Raw genomic sequence first — 19,285 nt, forward strand, 5'->3', positions numbered from 1 at the left:
TGGTGCTGCCAGGAGCAATTGTGTCTCACATCAACAGAATTCTAAGTTATTTAAATGCCATATTCTTTAGGTCCATGAAGTGTTTGAAGATTACCTGTCCATCTGACCTATGTATTTATAAATATGGATAACCTAACGAACATAATTTTAGAGATGACAAGCATAGGTGACAATAACTCTATAAGTCTTATCTGCCTAAACAACCTAAGGACTAAGGCTTCCTATAAATAAGGCAAACACTCTGTAAGCAAATGTGCAGTAAAAGGACAATGACTTTAAATTGTGACAATACACAAAATATCTTTAACAGAGGTAGGAATGTATAGTGCAATATGCAATATGATAATAATCCTAAATATATATCAGTATACAGAATATCTTAGACAGAAGTAGAAAATACATACAGTATGACAGATATAAATTCACATTTGTATCAATATACAAATATTTCAAATAAGAGTAAAAATATGTATGCAATATAACATAGTTCTGTATTTGTATCAATATACAAATTATCTTAAAAAGGAATATAAACGGTTTATATTTGTATCAACATATAAGAATTCATAACAGTGCAAAGGCTGCTATATTACTAAATTTGTTTACTAATGTATATGATAGTCCACCATAATATCTTATACCTATCCATTCCATTTCTTCTTTTATGTTTTTTGTGAGATATATTTTCTTTCCTTAAGGAGAGTACTGAGTTTAACAGTTTCTTCCACCCCCAACACTAGAACCATTATCCATAACCCTGAGAAATATGAAACCTTAGGGATAAGGGGCGTCGTTCTCTTAGAATTGCTTCCTGCTGTTTAGGGGGGCGATGGTATCTCTGTTGGGTATTGTGAGAATGCTCAGATAGTTAAATCTCAGTTAGACTAACTGTAGATTCTGCTGTAACTCTCAGAGTAATGGGTAAGATTGTCTGAAATTCTGGCGCCCAACGTGGGGCGCCAGATGTAGCATGAATCTTAAAGAGTCTTATTAATGAAATCAAACCCGAGGCCAGCTATTGGGGTGAATGCTAGAAGATCAGAGAAACAGAACAAGCACGGCTATCTCACCTTGCTATTTCCTCAGGTGATTCTGTTTCCTCAGGCTGGAAGCTTCTGAGTCCTCATCCAGATTGAATCTCAGCTGAACTGTGTGGCTCCAAAACCTGAACGCTTAACCAACCAAATGCTTAAGTAACCAAATGCTTAACTAACTACATGCTTTACTCACTACATGCTTTTCCCCTTAGTTCCTGGTCCTCACACCTTATATACCTTTCTCTTTCTGCCCCCACTCCCTGGGATTAAAGGTTGTGTTTCTGGGATTAAAGGCGTGGGTCACCATGCTTAGCTGTTTCTAAAGTGGCCTTGAACTCAGAGATGCAGCTAGCTCTATCTCCCAAGTGCTGGGATTAAAGATGTGTACCACCACCACCCAACTTCTGCTATAGCTTACTCTTCCCATTTTCTAGACACCATTTTTGGCTTTGTTCTAGTGGCTGTCTGTTCTCTGACCCCAGATATGTTTATTTCAGGGAACACACAATATTTTGGGGAACACAATACCACCACATTTCCCCTGTTTTTGTCTAAAATTAAAAAAAGGTTATAACTAATACAAGAAAAACTATCCAATAAGTATATACAATATATACAGTCAAGAATTACATTAACAATGTCTAGTCCAGTAACATTTGACAAATTCAGATGAAAAACTCCATTATATATAATAATGTCCAGTCCAGTAACATTTGATAAACTCAGACAAAAAAGTTTTCATTACTTACCCTATTTAAAACAAATAGTTCCTTTTTTTAAAAGTATTTTTCTTTTCATAACAGATTCAGTAATCTACCTTTTGTCATTTTTATATCTTCTCCTTTTTCTTTTTAGAGTAGATTCAGTGATCTACCCATTTATCCTATTATTTCTTCATCTTTTTTCTCAGAGTAGATTCAGTGATCTACCTCATATCTATATTCTCCTTTTTCCTTTTCTTTTTAAAACAAAACCTCTGAATCTAATCTTCATGTTCAGCTTTTTTCATGACCATTAACAATTAACAACTTGTAACCAATCATCATAAACAATGACAATATCCAAAACTCATTAAATGCCCGAAAACCTCCCATCCCACTTTTTGGGGATGTGGGCATCGTCTTCTTAAAATTACTTCCATCTTTAGGGGATCCTGAAAAGAAAATTTTGGTGTTAATTGTCAAGTCCTGTATCATTTGTCCAGCCACTGCATAATGAGAAAGTACAGGGCTTGTTTCAAGTCCTTGTTGAGGCTGGATCTCAGCCAGTCATCTTGAAATTGTCCTGACCAGTTTGTAGTACAAAGTCAATCTTTCCGTGGTGCTAATGGCTTTACCATAGTCCACATGAATTCATCTTTGTTGGGTCCCATCATTCTTTTGAAGATTTCAAAGTTGCTGTTAGGCATGTTCAATGGTTCTCTGAAGACTTTTTTTTTTTTTTTTTTTTTTTTTTTTTTTTGTGCCTCCTCTGTGGTTTGGAGCAATCACAATCTCATGTCTGTCTGTCTTTCGGAACCATGAAACGTTCTTCCCTAGAAGAGAAAATCTTCACAGCAATTTCTCCCCAGCATTTCTCTTGCAAACCTTTTCCAAACTGACCTTTGCCAATGCTTTCTTGTAACACAATGGTCCTGGCAATTCTTCTCCTAGGCCGGCCTCAACTCGGGATCCTCCTGCCTCTGACTTCTTCAGTAAATCCTACCTACCGGCATGTGCCACCACAGCCTGCCGAGCGGGCTCACAAGGCCACAAGCAAGAGGCTATTTCATGAATTCATACCACAAACATTGGGCGCCAGATATTGGTGAAATTATTAAGGCCTCTCCACTTAATTAAAAGGGAGGTTTATTTTGTGGGGTAACTTACAAATGAAGGGGTAGGTTGCAGGGTCTGGCAAAGGTATAGTACAGTCTGGTGGTGTTCTCTGGAGAACTCTGCTCGGTCTACCTCCAGCGTCCAGGGTCCCAGAACCAAGAGCCAGACCTCCTCTCAATCCTCGGTCTTCTGCTTCCTCCTCCACCCCGCCTTGTGGGTGTGACCATTACCCAAGCCTCAATGGGGGTTGGAACTTCCAGGCCAGTGCTGGGATGACTATCCACTACACAGAACCATGTGGATATTTCCATGTTGCTTTATTTATAGTTGTTACTTTCTTTGACAATTTTTAATCTTTAGTTTGGTAGAGTATTTTTAAAAAACATTTTTGGATGATGTTTTTGCTTAAAAGCCAGTAGGATTTCTTCATTTCTGGGCAGACAATTTCTTGTTTCAACCCACAGATTTCTTATTTGTCCCATCAGATAACAAATATAATTTGAAGTTTTCTTAATTGATGAATTTCAACTAAATTAACTAAATTTTAAATACTAGGCAGGAGATTTCAAATCCCACCAAATCTGAAGTGCATATATCCTTGGAAAATGACATTGTTGAGAACACTTAATTCACCAATCCAAATTTCACTTAAAAAATGTAAGCCCCCTTGGGCTTCCCTCAACTGAGTGTACCATGCTCTGCTGATTCCCCATGGGAGGCCTTACCTTTTCAGAGGAGTGAATGGGGCATGAATTGGTAGGGGAATGCTGGATGTGAGTGGGAGGAGGAGGGAAGAGAGGGGGATCTCTGGTTGGTATGTAAAATGAATAAAAAAATGTCTTAATAAAAAATGTAATCTCACCACCAAGCTCTTAAATTTGTAATTAAACAAAAGGTTACATTTATCCTAGACAAAAATGAAAACCCTAAATGTGAAAAATAAAAGTTCATTTTACTAATCCTTTTTTTAATAAGCAAATTATACATTTAATGAGTTACTGTTCTCAATGTGCGCTACAGTTCTCAAATGGTGAATTAATAGGATTTTCTTTGCACTGTGTTTACATGTCAATTAACATACAGGAATGTATCCTGTTCCCTTTCATGCTGAGTACTTGTTAGTAGGCAGCACAGACCTTGTATAAAGTGATTTCTGTCTATCTTTGTGAAATCAGGTGCTAGATAGATACTATTTTTATCTTAATTCATACTCCAGTGGAAACACACAACTACCAAATGTTGATATCAATGATCACTGGAAATTTTTCAACTATATCATATTTGTTAATATTTAAGGATTGAGAGTGGTAACAATCTATAAATTCTCACCAACACTTAATAAGACAACTACTATCTTTTTAAAAATCCCTATATCCATTTTTATGTACCGTATTGACTTGGAAAACCTTGGTTTGCAAGTTTTTCAGAAATAATTTAATAGAGAATTAGGCATTTCACCAATTTATATTCAAGCAAATTATAAGAATAGCCATCTTTTAACTGTATGTCAGTATATTTTGTAAACTAATTCTTCAGTTTTTTACTTTTCAATTCTCTCAGAAGTACAATAAAAAAAAATCCCTTTCCTAAGGATGAATTGTTATTATACACAAGACAAACTATACTCATGGATCACTTGGTTGTACACAATTTATTACTGTTAATATGTTTTTTTTTAATACAAACTTATTCCATGATAGAGATTTCACAGTATGCTGAGACTCAAAACAGAACACCTGGGATAATTTCTCATTACATCACCAAGTCTTCTTTAGAGAACTATTACAATAATTTTGTTCAAGTCTGACACATTTGTCTCATGCTATGTAAAACTATGCATATAATAAAGATGATAGTTTTATTTGGATATATATTTGTGTGTGTGTTCATGTGTACATGTACATAAGTACTGAGGTTTGAGATCAGGGCCAACAACATGCCGCAAGCTGGGTAAGGGTGCTATCATATCCTTACACTTCAACTCAATAGTTTCAGAATAAAGACAATGATGATATTTTAAATTCTGTAAATATTCAATTGGTTTTCTGCTAAAAAAAAGTTCAATTTCATGATATAAAGAAAATTTGTATAGAATTCCACTATGTCATTTAAGTGAGTAGTTCAATTGAAAGTGTTTCTCATGTTTAAATAAGATTTTACAACTAATATTTCCACACCTATCTGGGAATAGTCATTTTATTCCTGTTCAAATATGTTGCTGATATTCTTGCCAAGCATCTGATTACTAAAATTTCAGAGAGAAGAAAAGACATGCCCAGTAATTCTGCTTAAAACAGAGCTGACATATACCTTTAAAAGAAATGATACACGCCTATTGCTGATAAGAAGAATGAGTATGCAGATTTTAAGAACTGGAAATATTCTTTGGAAATGAAGCATTAATGTGGTTACTAAACAAAGGGACATTATTCTTAGAAAGCTGTCTACACATAAAACTAAATAGTCTACTTATCGAAACAAAACACTTTAAAATATTTATGAACACCTATTTATGTACAAAGACAAACAAGACAGATACTAAAACAATGAATGCAATTACTGAAAATTATAGAAGAATTTAAAGATTTCTGAGAATTTAAAATTAAAGATAAAATATTTATCCAGAATACATATATACTTTAAGATATATATCAAACATAGCAGATTGTATAGGTGTGTGTGTGTGTGTGTGTGTGTGTGTGTGTGTGTGTGTGTGTGTAACAATAACAATTAAAAAATAATAGAGGTCATTAATTTGAGAGTGAGGTTGGGATGGAAGGAGTCAGGGGACAGTGGCAGGGATGGACATGATATGGAAATAATGTGGATACCTCACACATGTAGAAAAATTTTAAAAATAATAAGTTAAAGAAATAAAACAGAAACCAAAGGTATCTTAGGAGAATAGCAAGTATATGGTAAAGATAATAATCAGGTAAATATCTTGAACAAAATAATACATAGAGATAAAAGAACACAGGGAAACCTTTGTCCTCTGAACTTCCTTATCCTCTGTGTAGCTGATATTACCAATCTATATCACCAGGCCCAGTTATAAATATATTAAAATGAAATACTAAATAGATAAAATTTAAGCTTCTTCATGATGAATTTCTCTCATTCATTTATTCACATATAAATTACTAAGCATGTATTTTACATGCTTGAGACTATGTCTCCCTCATTATTTGGAGACATCATTAGGATTGCTTTTATAAACTATAGGAAGATTTCACTGAATTTGTTTTCCAAACCACACCTCAAATACTCCTCTATTCTAGCTGTCTCTCCACTAAGTCTCTCCCTCAATCCCATCTCCATTCCCCCATCCCACCTAATTCTCCTGTTCCTGTCCCTGATCCTGTCTGCAGTTAACCAATAAAATCTGTAGTTGGTTGTTTTTACTTCTTGGTTCTTTGCTCTTTGTGGGCCCTCTACCCAGCTCCCAAATAAATATACAGAGGATTATTCTTTCTTATGAATACCCAGCCTTAGATTGGCTTGTTTCTTGCTAGCTTTTCTTAACTTGAATTATCCCCCTGGGCCTTTATCTTTCTCTTTTTCTGTAGACCTTTCTTTACTTCTTACTTTGTGGCTTGCTGTGTAGCTGGATGGCTGGTCCTAGGAGTCTTCCTCTAATCTTTCTCTGGCTCCTCAATCCTCCCCTCCCAGATTTCTCTTCCTGTTTATTCTCTTCCTGCCCCCCCCCATCCTTTCTCCTGCCTTACTATTGGCCATTTAGCTCTTTATTAGACAAATCAAAGACAGGCAAAGTAACACAGCTTGCCAGAGGTAAACAAAGGCAACATAAAAGAATGCAACACATCTTCACATCATTAAACAAATATTCCACAGCATAAACAAATGCAAGAAATTTTCAACTAATGTACAACAAAAATCTACTCCATTTCTCCATCTCAGGGAGATCCATGAGTCCCTCCAGTGTCTTCCTATCTACCTAATCATTTTGGGTCTACAAATTGTGGCTTTGTTATCATTTATTTAATGGCTAATATCCACATATAAAGTAATAGATAGCATATTTTTCTTTTTGGGTCTGTGTTACCTCACTCAGGTTGAGTTTTTCTAATTCCATTTGACTGCAGATTTCATGATGTCATTTTTTGAAAAGCTGAATAATATTTGATTTTGTAAATGTACTTCATTTTCTTTATCCATTCTTCTGTTGAGGGAGATCTAGATTATTTCAAATTTCAGTCTAATATTAATAGAGCAACATTAATATGGATGTGCATGGTTGTGGTAAAGTGAAGTAATCTTTGGGTATAAGAGCAAGAGTTGCAATAGCTAGTCTTATGTAAGTTGATTCCCATCCTTCTGAGGAACTTCCATACTAATTTCTATAGTGTCTGTTCAAGTTTGTACTCCTTTCAGCAATGGATGAGTGTTTTCCTTGTTCCACATACTTGCCAGCATAAACTGTCACTTGTGTTATGGATCTTAGCCATTCCACTAAAATCAGGAACAACACAAGCTTTCATCATTCCTGATTTAAAGTTGAACTTCAAAGTTCTAGTAATAAAAAACTGCAGGTATAAAATAGAATCTAAAAGTAATTTTAATTTGCATTTACCTAATGGCTAAGGTTGTTGAACATTTAAGTGTTTTCTAGCTATTTAGTTTCCTCTAGTTACATATTTAGCTCTGGACCTCATTTTTAATTGGATTATTTGCCATTTTAATATCCAGTTTCTTGAGTTCTTTGTATAGTTTGGCTATTACTTTTCTATGGATGTGTAATTGGTAAATATTATCCCATTCTGTAGGCTGCTGCTTTGTCCAAATGACAGTGTCATTTGCTTTTCATAAGACCTTCAGTTTCATGAGGTCCCATTTCTTAATTGTTGATCTTAGTATCTGCGCTATTGGTGTTCTATTCAGAAAGTCTTCTCCTGTGCCAATGCATTTAAGGTGAATCCTCAATTTACTTTCTATCAGGTTCAGGGTATCTGGTTTTATGTTGAAGATTTTGATCCATTTGGAGTTGAGTTTTGGTCAGTGTTGTAAGTATGGATCTATTTTATTCTTCTACACACTGATATCCAGTTAGATCCACGCTATTTGTTGAAGATGCTTTATCTTTTGCAGTGTGTATTTCTGGCTTCTTTATCAAAAATCAGGTGTTCATAGGTGTTTGGATTTATGTCTGGGTCTTCAATTTAACTCTTTTGATCAATGTGTTTATTTTTATGCTAATATCATGCAGTTTTTTATTACTAGAACTTTGAAGTTCAACTTTAAATCAGGAATTATGACAAGCTTGTGTTGTTCCTGATTTTAGTGGAATTTCTTTGAGGTTTCTCTCCAATATAAGTTGATGTTGGTTTGCTGTAAATTGTCTTTATTATATTTAGGTATGTTTCTTGTGTCCTGAATCCCTTCAGGACTTTTATCATGATAGAATGTTGGGTTTTGTCCAAACAGTTTTCTGAATCTAATGAGATGATTATGTGTTTTTTTTTTTCAGTTTGTTTATATGATTGATTAGATTTATTGATTTTTGTATTTTCAACCATCCCTGCATCTCTACGATGAAGTTTACTTGATCTTGGTGGATGATAACTTTGATGTGTTTTTGGATTCTACCGAGTATATTTAAATCTTTGTTCATAATGGAGATTGATCTGTAATTCTCTATTTGTGGTGAGTTTGTATGTAGTTTGAGTATCAAAGCAACTCTAGACTCATAAATGAATTGGACGGTATTCATTCTGTTTCTATTTTGTGGAAAAATTTGAAAAGTATTGGTGCTAATACCAAATTATTGGTTGTGAGACTTACAAAAACTGCTTCAATTTTACCAGGTATTATAAGTGTGTTTAAATTGTTCATATGATTTTGATTTAAATTTAGTAAGTGATACCTAGTGATCACATTATCCATTTCTTTTAGATTTTCCAATTTGGTGGACTGTATGTTTTTAAAGTATGTCCTTATGATTCTCTGGATTTCTTCAGTGTCTGTTGTTATGAATTACTTTAATAAGTCATTTTTCTTAATTGATAATATTCCACTGTGTAAATCTACCATATTTTCATTACCCATCAGTTGATGGACATAAAATTTCATATTCCTTGCTATTATGAGTGATGAATATTGATGAGTACTGAACAGTTCTGAACATAGATGAGTAGGTATATCTAGAGTGGAGTACAGAGTACTTGGTATATACCCATATTAGATACAGCTGGATTATCTGGAAGATATGTTTTAAGTTATTTATGAGGAAGCTCCATACTGATTTCTAAGTAGTTGCACCCATTTGCATTTACAATAGCAGTGAATATGTATTTTCTTTCCTCTACATACATGTCAACATTTGTCATTATTTGTTTTTAATCTTAGCCATTTTGACAGGTGTAAGATGAAATCTAAAAACAGTTATAATTTAATTTTTACTTCCTTGATGGCTATGAATGTTGAAAAAGTTTTAAAAGTGTTTCTCAGCTGTTTGCATTTTATTTCTTGAAATTTTTAAAATTTAGTTTCATGCCCTATATGTAGTCCTGGCTGGCCTAAACTTTGTAGAGCTAGTTTTTATCTTACAGAGATCCTATTGACTCTTCTGACACAGTATTGATAGTAAAGGCACATGCTACCACACCCAGTTATGAATGTAATTCATTTTGGGGGAATTTTTACATTTATTTTTATGAGGAAAATATATCTGTAATTTTATTTTTTTATTGTGTGTTTATCTGTTCTTAAAATTATGTATAAGGGTGTGTGTCTGAGGGTAGGGTGTGCACATATGTGGAGAGGCCAGAGGACACCATGAGGTCCCACAGAGCTGGGTTACAGGTGGTGGTGAGTTGCCTGCATATTAGATTAAGGTCTTCTGCTGCAGTGTGGGTGCACCAACTACTGAGCTATCTCTCCCCTACCAGCCAAATTGTTTTTTGATTTTTGACTTACTGTAGTGTGGTATGGAGTGAATTAAGGAGCTTTTCATCAGTAACTTTGAGAGTGATGTTAGGTGGACTGTTACTTTGATTTTGATTTTTAGATTGAATTACAACATTTAAAATCTGGCTATTTTGTCAGTGATGGAAAAGAAACACTCTCTAAGTGAATAAATAAGTGACAAATATTGATTATAAATCACAGATAGAAAAGTGGTGGTCAATACCATTGAGAAATATCTCTTGTTTAGCTTATGGAGCACTTTTAATGATTTTTATATTTGAATGACTTCAGTAAATCAGCAGTCATTATAATTTTAAGCTCTCCTATCCACTGTGCCCTGGCATCTGGCACATCCTCCATTTTTATGACTTAATAGTAGCCATGATTCATGATTTGACATGATATATAATTGCCAGCAAGTAAGTTACTTTGAACATAAAAAAAGGAAGAAATTTTTGGGTCTCCTTTCTCCTGCTGAATTATTTAATATTTTTCACTTATTGAAATAAATATTATTAATGGAAATATATAGTTATTGGTATAGTGAAAATTGAATTAAACATGAGGTAAGTGTGAAGAGCTATTTAAGATATTTCTAAAAATGGTGTGACTATGAATTTTTTTAAACTATAATGTTGAAACAATATAATGAAATTAATATTTATATACAACTATCAGAATGCTGTAAGATCAAAAACACAGAAGACAGCTTATGCTGGAGAGGATGTGGAGCAAGGGGAACTCTCCTCCACTGCTGGTGGGAATGCAAGCTTATACAGCCACTTTGGAAATCAATATGGCACTTCCTTAGAAAATTGGGAATCCATCTCCCCCAAGACCCAGCCTTAGCACTCTTGGGCATATACCCAAGGAATGCTCAATCATACCACAAAGGCATTTGCTCAGCTATGTTCATATCAGCATTGTTTGTAATAGCCAGAAGCTGGAAACAACCTAGATGCCCTTCAACTGAAGAATGGATCAAGAAAATATGGTACATATACACAATGGAGTACTACTCAGCAGAGAAAAACAATGACACCATTCTTTCATTTAACAGAAAATAGTTATACTTTTGTATTTCTTCAGTTAAAAAGGAAAATAAAAGTTTACTATGAAAATCATAATAAATTAGTGTATATGATAAAGTACAGGGAAATAAAGGGATCTTAATCAAGTTACAAGATCTTTAATAGAATATTTATGTAGATAGCAACAATAATGCCTGATAAGTCAATGTCACTTATAAACATAATTTTGTTTATATACAGAAGTTGATTTTAAAGAGAATTTGTTGCTCTCCTTTGATGAATTGGGTAGGGTAATATGGAAGACAAATGTCATTTCTGATGATCCTCAGGTTTAGGAGGGTAGGGATAGAGAATTACTGTATCCATAGCTCTTGTTATGTTCTATTTCACTGGAGATTAACATATGTAGGGCAATGCTGTAGTGTAGTGACCATGAAACACCCACGCTGCACCTTCCGTGAGGTCTTGTGTTCGTATGTCCCTTCCATAGAGATTCCCTTTGTCATCAATCCACTATGTTCACTGACATAAAATGTCTGTATACAAAGAGTACACAATACAGCTTCACCAATAAGAAGGCATTGGTTAGTAAAAATCTCTTTAAATAGAGGATACAAGGAAGCACTGAGGTAGGTTATATAGGTGAGATTGTGCCAAAATCTCCTTTCCAGAAGTATTTTTTAACACTATAAAAGATTATTTTAAAAGACCCAAAGATATCTCGGTGTAGATTTACTCTACCTGATTAGGCCAAATAGAAGTCAATCACTTCTCTAAGCCTGTCTATACTTGCTAATTTATCCTGGGTCCCCGGGTTTCCCATCTTTTAGGCTTGTCTGTGATATGGACTACTCTCTTTATGATGGGAGAATGGAAAGAGCCATTACAGTAAAGGATATACCCTATTCATCAGTTTCCAGTAGCTACCAACATATCATCAAATGTGGTTTATTTGGGAGAATGAAAATTTTAATGGAAAATGAAGCTCCCACATGGACGGTGGCAGTATGGTGAATTATTTTCTTCTTTAATGTCACACTTCGCTAGACACACTTCACAGAACAGTGAATCATGCTTAGAACAAGCAGCCTATACTTTGATGACAGCACATAATGCTGTAGAGGAGAGTAGTGTTGGCAGTCTCGACTTTCCCTTGCAGCACCGTCTCACAGGTGCCTGATGGACAATTCACCAAGTACATTTGCTGTTTTATAGATTGGAACATGGGATCCAGCCAGTGGCCTGAATATGACAGAAAGTCAGAAAGGAAAGCCAGCAAATATCACAGACTCCCTGTCTAATCGTTCTTTGATTGTTACCACCATTTTGGTAAGTGTTTGTTTTTCAATTATTTTAGAAAAATATAGATATCATGGATGTGGATAGAAAATGGGAATACTAATGAACAGAATGTGATATGTCTTATAGTCATTGAGCAATTACTGTAAGACAGAAAAGTCAATTCTAATTCAATTCATATTTTATATTGTTAATCTTCAGTGATACAAGCCATATGAATGTTTTAGGTATCTATATTGAAAAAAGCTTCATGTATTATTGAAAATCTTTATATTTGCACAGAATTTGCTATATTGATGCATTGCCAATTTCCAGATTTGCAAAACATATAGACATGCAGATGCATATAATTAAATGAATAGCCAAACATAAACTCTTCTTTTACTAAAAATGTATTTCACAGTATATTTAGCAATTATTTTTCAATATTTTTTATATAATAATTACACTTTAACCTTGTTTTCAATTTCATTGTTTCCAGCTCGACTAATAGCTCTCATTTTACTAATTTCCTTTATGAAATATAACAGAAAGTAATTTTACAAACCAGAAACATTTTCACTGCCACCATAATTAAATAAATGCTGATAAGTTGGATATTTTAACAGTGTCATAATTACATGTTTTAATTAGATTTCCAGTAATGGTCACTTATGCCATTTGCAAAGGAGAATCTTATTTTTAGATTATTTAGTCAGTATTTCATATCATGATAGTTTACTAGTGCCCTTTCTATGTCTCCCTTGATCAGAGGAAACAAAGCTAGAGTCTCAGAAAACACCTTTAAATACTTAGCAGAATAATCTCTGAAAATGAGTACAGTGATAATCAGCCCATGAGGAAATCCTATTTTTGGATCTTAGTAGCAAAAATGGATGTCAAAACTAGAAGCGGGTCAACATGTAATAGTTTGGATTAAAAGCTTCTGATAATGAAGCAATACTGGCAACCATGACCTACAAGCTTTGGGGTGGTGAGGTTTTTCATTCTCCAGCTGAAGACTTCAGACATGCCTATATTATTTCTAAAACCTTTAAGGCCCTCTTCAACCTGATTTAGGTCTCCCCCTGCTTTTTCAAGCATTGACTTCTGTGTGCACCAAACAGAACAATTCTTCAGCCAAAACTTCACTACAGGTAATGACACACCTGACTTCTCATGCATCAAATCATTTGTCTTTGATGTTACAACTTCCTATTAGGACTGTTTCAGCAGATAGGCACTTATCCTTCTGCTGATAGCCAGCCTCTTCTCCTGTTCTTTTTATTGTAACTATGTAATGCTATTACTTGTAGGATTTCCTGCTATATAAAATTTTAAATAATTCACAATAATCAGTAAAACATAAAAATATTTCATCCTTGACGTTCAAGTGTGTGCAGTCTTAACTCTTGCCACAGTCTATCTTTATTTCCTCATCAGGAAATCTATTCTGATTGAACTGGGATAACCATGTGGTTGCTTAAGCCTTGCTCTCTTTACTTTGCAAATGTTCTTCTCTAGTTGTGGCATTATTGCATTTTTCACTTACATACAATTCAGAATTAATAGTATGCATTTTTTTGTTTTATATGCACATCATCTTCAAAACATTATTAAGGAACATAACTTGACTGTGTCCCTCTTCTCTACAACACATATCCCACAAATCTCTCAGAGTAAAGATCATGCCAGAAACATCTGTAATATGGGCCTTTCTGTGTTCTCCCAGCCAAACTTCCAAGTTTGTCCTCTACTTTGTGACTGTAAACATTTACTCAGTACTTTATTTCTCCTTATATTTCACATATCAATTCATCATTCTAGCTTCATTTCTGAAGTGTCCATGCCATAAAGGGTTATAATCATTCTGCTTAGTTAGGTGTGTGCTGAGGCGGGAGGCTGTGTGCTTTACACTCACAATAGTCTACAAAACCATTTGCCATGCATAAAGAAGGATTTTTCAATTTCTGCATATCTCTATCTCCCTTTATTGTGAAATCACACAATGCCAGTAATCAAACTTTGTATGCTTTTGGTTCTTATTGCCAGAGTTAATTGCCATTTATATAACTAACACTCAATAAATATTTATCAATATTCATAAAACAAATGATACCTTATTAACTTTAAAATTATAGAAAATACTACCTTTTAAATGATTATATTTAAATATTTTTAAATGCTCAGGTTACTACACTTGTCTAATAAAAGGAAGTGACTCATATCACATATTTTTTAATATCTCTTAATTGCTTAGGGCTTCTTTAAAAAAGAAATTTATATATTTTCTCAGTCATAAACAATTTTGCATTTATTAATAAGTACCATTTAGTTACAGATTTTGTCTGTTTGTTTTGTGGTCCTAGAGGATGAGCCTTGGTTATTGCACATCCCAGGAAAGTGTGCCAGCTTGTTTTAAGACAGAGTCTGTCTCGCTGAGTCCAAAGCTGGCCTTGATCTAGAGTTATAGCTCAGGCTATTGTAGACTTTATGATTGGCTCAGCCACCCTTGTAGTTGGGGCTATAAGCCTGCATTAGCAGGGCGAGGTAATTGGCACTTACATCATAGCCAGCTATACAGCATAAGGATATTACCATACAATACACAAAGCAAGCCTGAGGCATTTGAAATAACATTTCTGTGTTTCAGGCTTAGTTATTTTTATTTATAAGAGTTCCATAGATGGTAGTGATTTGTAGTGATATTTGACAACTACCAGTTAGTTCAGCATTCCTTATAACTAATGTCATTATCTATCAAATACACATGATGCTTAGATTTTGTAAGTGTACTATTTATATTTTAGAGTATTTCCATATACTAGTTTTTAATGGATTTTATCATGTCCTAAAAGGAAAAAGTATGTCATCTTTTCTCCATATCCTCTAATGGTTCTTCTTCTTCTTCTTTTTTTTTTGTTGTTTGTTTTGTAGTTTTATGTTCATTTGTTTTTGCTTCATACTCTTGTCATCAAGAATAAATAATTAAAAACAAACAAATTCAAACAAATTATTTACTGTTTGTCATGAACCTTTACAAAATTTTCCATGTAATTCATAGGTGTGACATCAGGGTAGGATTATTAATTGTTTCCTGCCCTTGGCAGCTTGCATAGTATTTCTAGTACCATGGAAGTTGGACAGAAAAAAGGGGCTTTTAGGGTAGGTCCAGCTCCCATCATCCAGGTCCTGGTTCTAAGTGTGCAGTGTCCGCAGCAGTAGGGACTTCAGCTTCTGAGAGGCAAGCAAGAGAAACAGTCTATTTACTTTAGGAATTGTTTGCATTACTAAACATTTGGAAGGAGGTTGCATATGCCTAGGGCTGGGTTTTTGTTAGTCTATGGGTTTCGTGTAGATCATTGTCAGCCCAAGTGTCTTAAGCTCTTTAAGCTATATGTTTGCACACACACACACACACACACACACAGACACACACACACACACACACACACACACACACACACGTATGCATACACTTACATGTATTGTGTATAATCTTAAGTAAATATAAAATAATGCAATTCCATGAGGCTTTAATTCTACAACTTTGGTGTTATTTGTTCTTTATACTTCCTCTTTCTGTCCTGGCCTTCTTCTCTACTCTCAAGTTGGAGCCCCATTTTTTTTTGTTTCATGACAAATAAAATACAAATATCCTGTTATACTAAACACATTTATTGAATAATGAGAATACACTCACAATTTTGTGCTAAAATCTGTATTTTATTGACAGAATATATTTATAGGTTTGAGTTTATACGCCTTCCACACAGGAAACTACATACATACACACACATGCACATACACATAGCACCTGTTATAGACAAAAAAGTTGAATCTTTGATGCTTTAGTTATAGATTTATTCTGAGGCCATGAGTGGAAAAAATGTCAAATTAAGACTTATTAAAAATTGGCAGCTATGGATTGTTGTTATGGATTATACTGTGTTAGTAAATTAGAGGTTGTCAATTTTCCTCCAATAATTGTGGTGTCACTAGCATGGAGTAGTTAGCAGGGATCCCAGTACTAGGCATTGCTTCCCTCTTGTTTATCTGAGCTGAAGTCCAATCAGAGAACTGTTGGTTACTGCCAAGGTATGTGTGCCTCTGCTGTACCTTAGTGTTATGCTAGTCAGGTACATCTAAAACAATCCTGCACCTAAGGTTCAGGGAACACTGTAGGAGGCAGAAAGACTATAAGAGCCAGAGGATCAGAGTTTGATGTGAGATTGTGTTTTCTAGTAAAATTAGAAGCTATACCATAATGTCTCACCAACATGTAGTCTTCCCCCAGGAAAGGACACATCAATTGATTTTCCAGTGTCAAATGGTTAACCCTGAAAATATGCATACAGGTAACATTGTACAGATGGAACAGATTACATTTAATAATATATACATATAAACACAACACAACAATTAGTTAGAAAAAATAGGCCAGAGATTTTAAACTGAGTGGGGAGGGGTATATAAGAGGATTTGCAGGAATGAAAGGGAAGGGACAAATATAATTTTAATCTATACATACTGTTGACTCCATGGCCAAAAGCAACTTAGGGAGGAAAGGCTTTATTTCATTTACAATTCCAGGAAACATCCCATTCCTTGAGGGAGGTTAGGGCAGAGATTCAGAGACTCAAGCAGGTCAGAAACCTGGAAGCAGTAACTGAAGCAGAAACCATGGAGGATTGCTGTTTTCTGGCTTGCTCCTCATGGCTTGCTCAGCTTTCTTGCTGTCCTCATCTAGTCTGGCATCACCCTCAGCAGAGAAGCCTTTACATGTCAATCATTAGTCAAAAAAATTCCCTATAGACTTGCCTAGAGGCCAATGTTAAAGAAATGTTTTCTTAATTAAAATTTCCAGGGTTGGGGATTTAGCTCAGTGGTAGAGCACTTGCCTAGTAAGCACAAGGCCCTGGGTTCAATACTCAGCTCAAAAAAAAAAAAAAAAAAGATTTCCACTTCCCAGATATGTCTAGGTTTGTGCCAAGTTCACAAAAGACACCCAGCACAGCAGCTGAAACCCACAGTCCAAGAAGTACTCAGCCAGAGGTGAGAACAGTATATGCAGAGTCCCTAACACAAAAAAGATTTCAGATATTTTTTAAGATGACCACAAGGACTGGGATAGGCACACTGGTTTGTTTCTCAACTTTATGTGACTAGAATATGTGCATATGGTTAATTGTAATATACAATGGCAGACATTTACAGCATGCTTCCTCAGTGCCAGGCATTGATCAAAGCAGTTGCCACACATTTAGCTTTCACAATAATCTTTAAAATAAGGGCATGTACCACTACATCAGGCAATTTACATTCTTTTTTATTCTGCTCTATTATTTATGTACTTTATGTTTAGGAGTATTTCACCTGCATGTATGTCTATCCAGTATGTACATGCCTGGTGCTATTAAGGGCAGAGGAGGGAAATCTCATATCCTGGAATTGTAGTTATAGATGGTTTTGAGCCACCACATGGTTGATGGGAGCTGATTTCAGGTCTTTTGGAAGATCAGTAAATGTTCCTAACTACTAAATCACTTCTCAAGTCCCAAATTTTCATAATCTTTTGAAGTAGATGCTATGATTCACAGTTTTATAAGTGAGGAAAATAATAGAATGCCTACAAAATATACATTTCATACATCTCTCATTGCTACTCACCTAGAAAGTGAAGTAATAGGATTTCCTGCAAATAATCAGGCCAGCATAAACTACTGATACTACAACATGAGATTTGTAGATTTTTAGTGATCTACTATGGGGAAGGGAAAAAAGAAACTACAGCTATGAATAAAGTTGCAGCTTAATTGAGAACAATTTACCTGAAACAATACTTACCATTATAAGGTCCCATACAGTACAGAGCAGCGTTATCTTTATTACACATAGGTACCTTAGGTACCTAGTCTTTGTCCTTTATAGAAGACCTACTTGGGCACCATGTCTTGAATATTTTGGGCTTATAGTTTCTGTACTTACATAAGATAGCACAGTTTTCTTTCAGCCTCATTGGATAACAATCTCATATTTCCCTAGACAAATAAAATAGCACCGGGGCTCAGCACAGTTTCCTCTGTTAAACTGAGATTCAAAATCCGGGCTGTTTACCAATATTGTGAGACTCTCCTCTCAACAACAGGAGCTTGACCCAATATACCATGTGCGGTAAAATATACATTTATACTATGAAGGGATTTCATTTTAGAAAGCATTAAATATTTTAAGTGCTTATATCTAACATTGGAAATATGAGAAATGATATTACAAGTCTGGAGATGCATGGATATAAAGTTGTCCACCTCAATCTTAGGTCCTCTCTCTTTTCACCTTTGTAGTGTGCTTCTCCACAATCCTTTGGACTCTAGATTTCAAGTATAATTATTGTTGAAAGTCTCTTTCTGTTTTCAGTATTGGGCTCCTGTTTCATTTACAATACTTTATGTAAGTGTGTATGGGGATTGTCTGTTTATCCCTCTGGGTTCTTTATTTTCAATACTTTGCCTCCTATCTAAATATGTTGAGTGCTTCCCACTGTTCTGCTTTGTATAAGAATTGTTTTTTGTCCATTGCCCTTACATGACACTGTACACTTACTTTCCTTCCTCACAATGAACACTAGTATACAAATGGCAGCCTTGGAGCTCTGCAGACTTCTCAGGAAAGCATTTTCTTTCTGGAAAGCTCTTGCAGTTGTTCAAGGAATTTAACAAGTGTGTGTGCCCCTATAACTTAGCCTTTTTCCTTTAGTACACTGGAAGGTTATATATTGCAATGTTCAGTTTACTCGCTTAGGCATCTAAACTTTTTTCATGACCTTTAGACACAGACTTATCTAGTAAAAGAAACCCAAATGACAATAGTAGTGTTCAAGGTATAAAAGAAAGAAGTGACCAAGACATAGCCTAAAGAGTTTTTCAGCTTTTCCTGTAATATCAACAAAGCAGGTTTCTAGAACTGCCATCAATGACTTTTCCCTCTGACCCTCCCCTTTCTGTTATCAGAGGACTACCAAGTGTGTAAGTCTTCTCAGGGAGTTGTGTTACATTCAGGCTTGGAAACACAGGCACTGCAGCTTCACCAAGAAAAAGACTTTATCCTTACAATCTATATATAATTTCTAAGTAGCTTTACACACATATTGAAGAAAAATATGAACATAATAATTTAAGGAATATAAATGAATATA

General features: G+C 34.8%; 1 protein-coding gene across 2 annotated transcripts in view; it reads left to right on the plus strand.

Moving 5' to 3' along the window:
• The window catches only part of Grik2 (glutamate ionotropic receptor kainate type subunit 2), a 624,705-nt gene that overhangs the window by 381,197 nt on the left and 224,223 nt on the right, over nucleotides 1-19,285 (plus strand). For both annotated transcript variants that reach the window (XM_036168913.1, XM_036168912.1), the window contains exon 10: nucleotides 12,028-12,141. In XM_036168913.1, coding sequence (XP_036024806.1) covers nucleotides 12,028-12,141 — 114 coding nt within the window. The remainder of the gene's footprint in view (nucleotides 1-12,027; nucleotides 12,142-19,285) is intronic.

Source organism: Onychomys torridus, chromosome 19, assembly GCF_903995425.1.
Source record: "Onychomys torridus chromosome 19, mOncTor1.1, whole genome shotgun sequence".
NCBI lineage: Eukaryota > Metazoa > Chordata > Mammalia > Rodentia > Cricetidae > Onychomys > Onychomys torridus.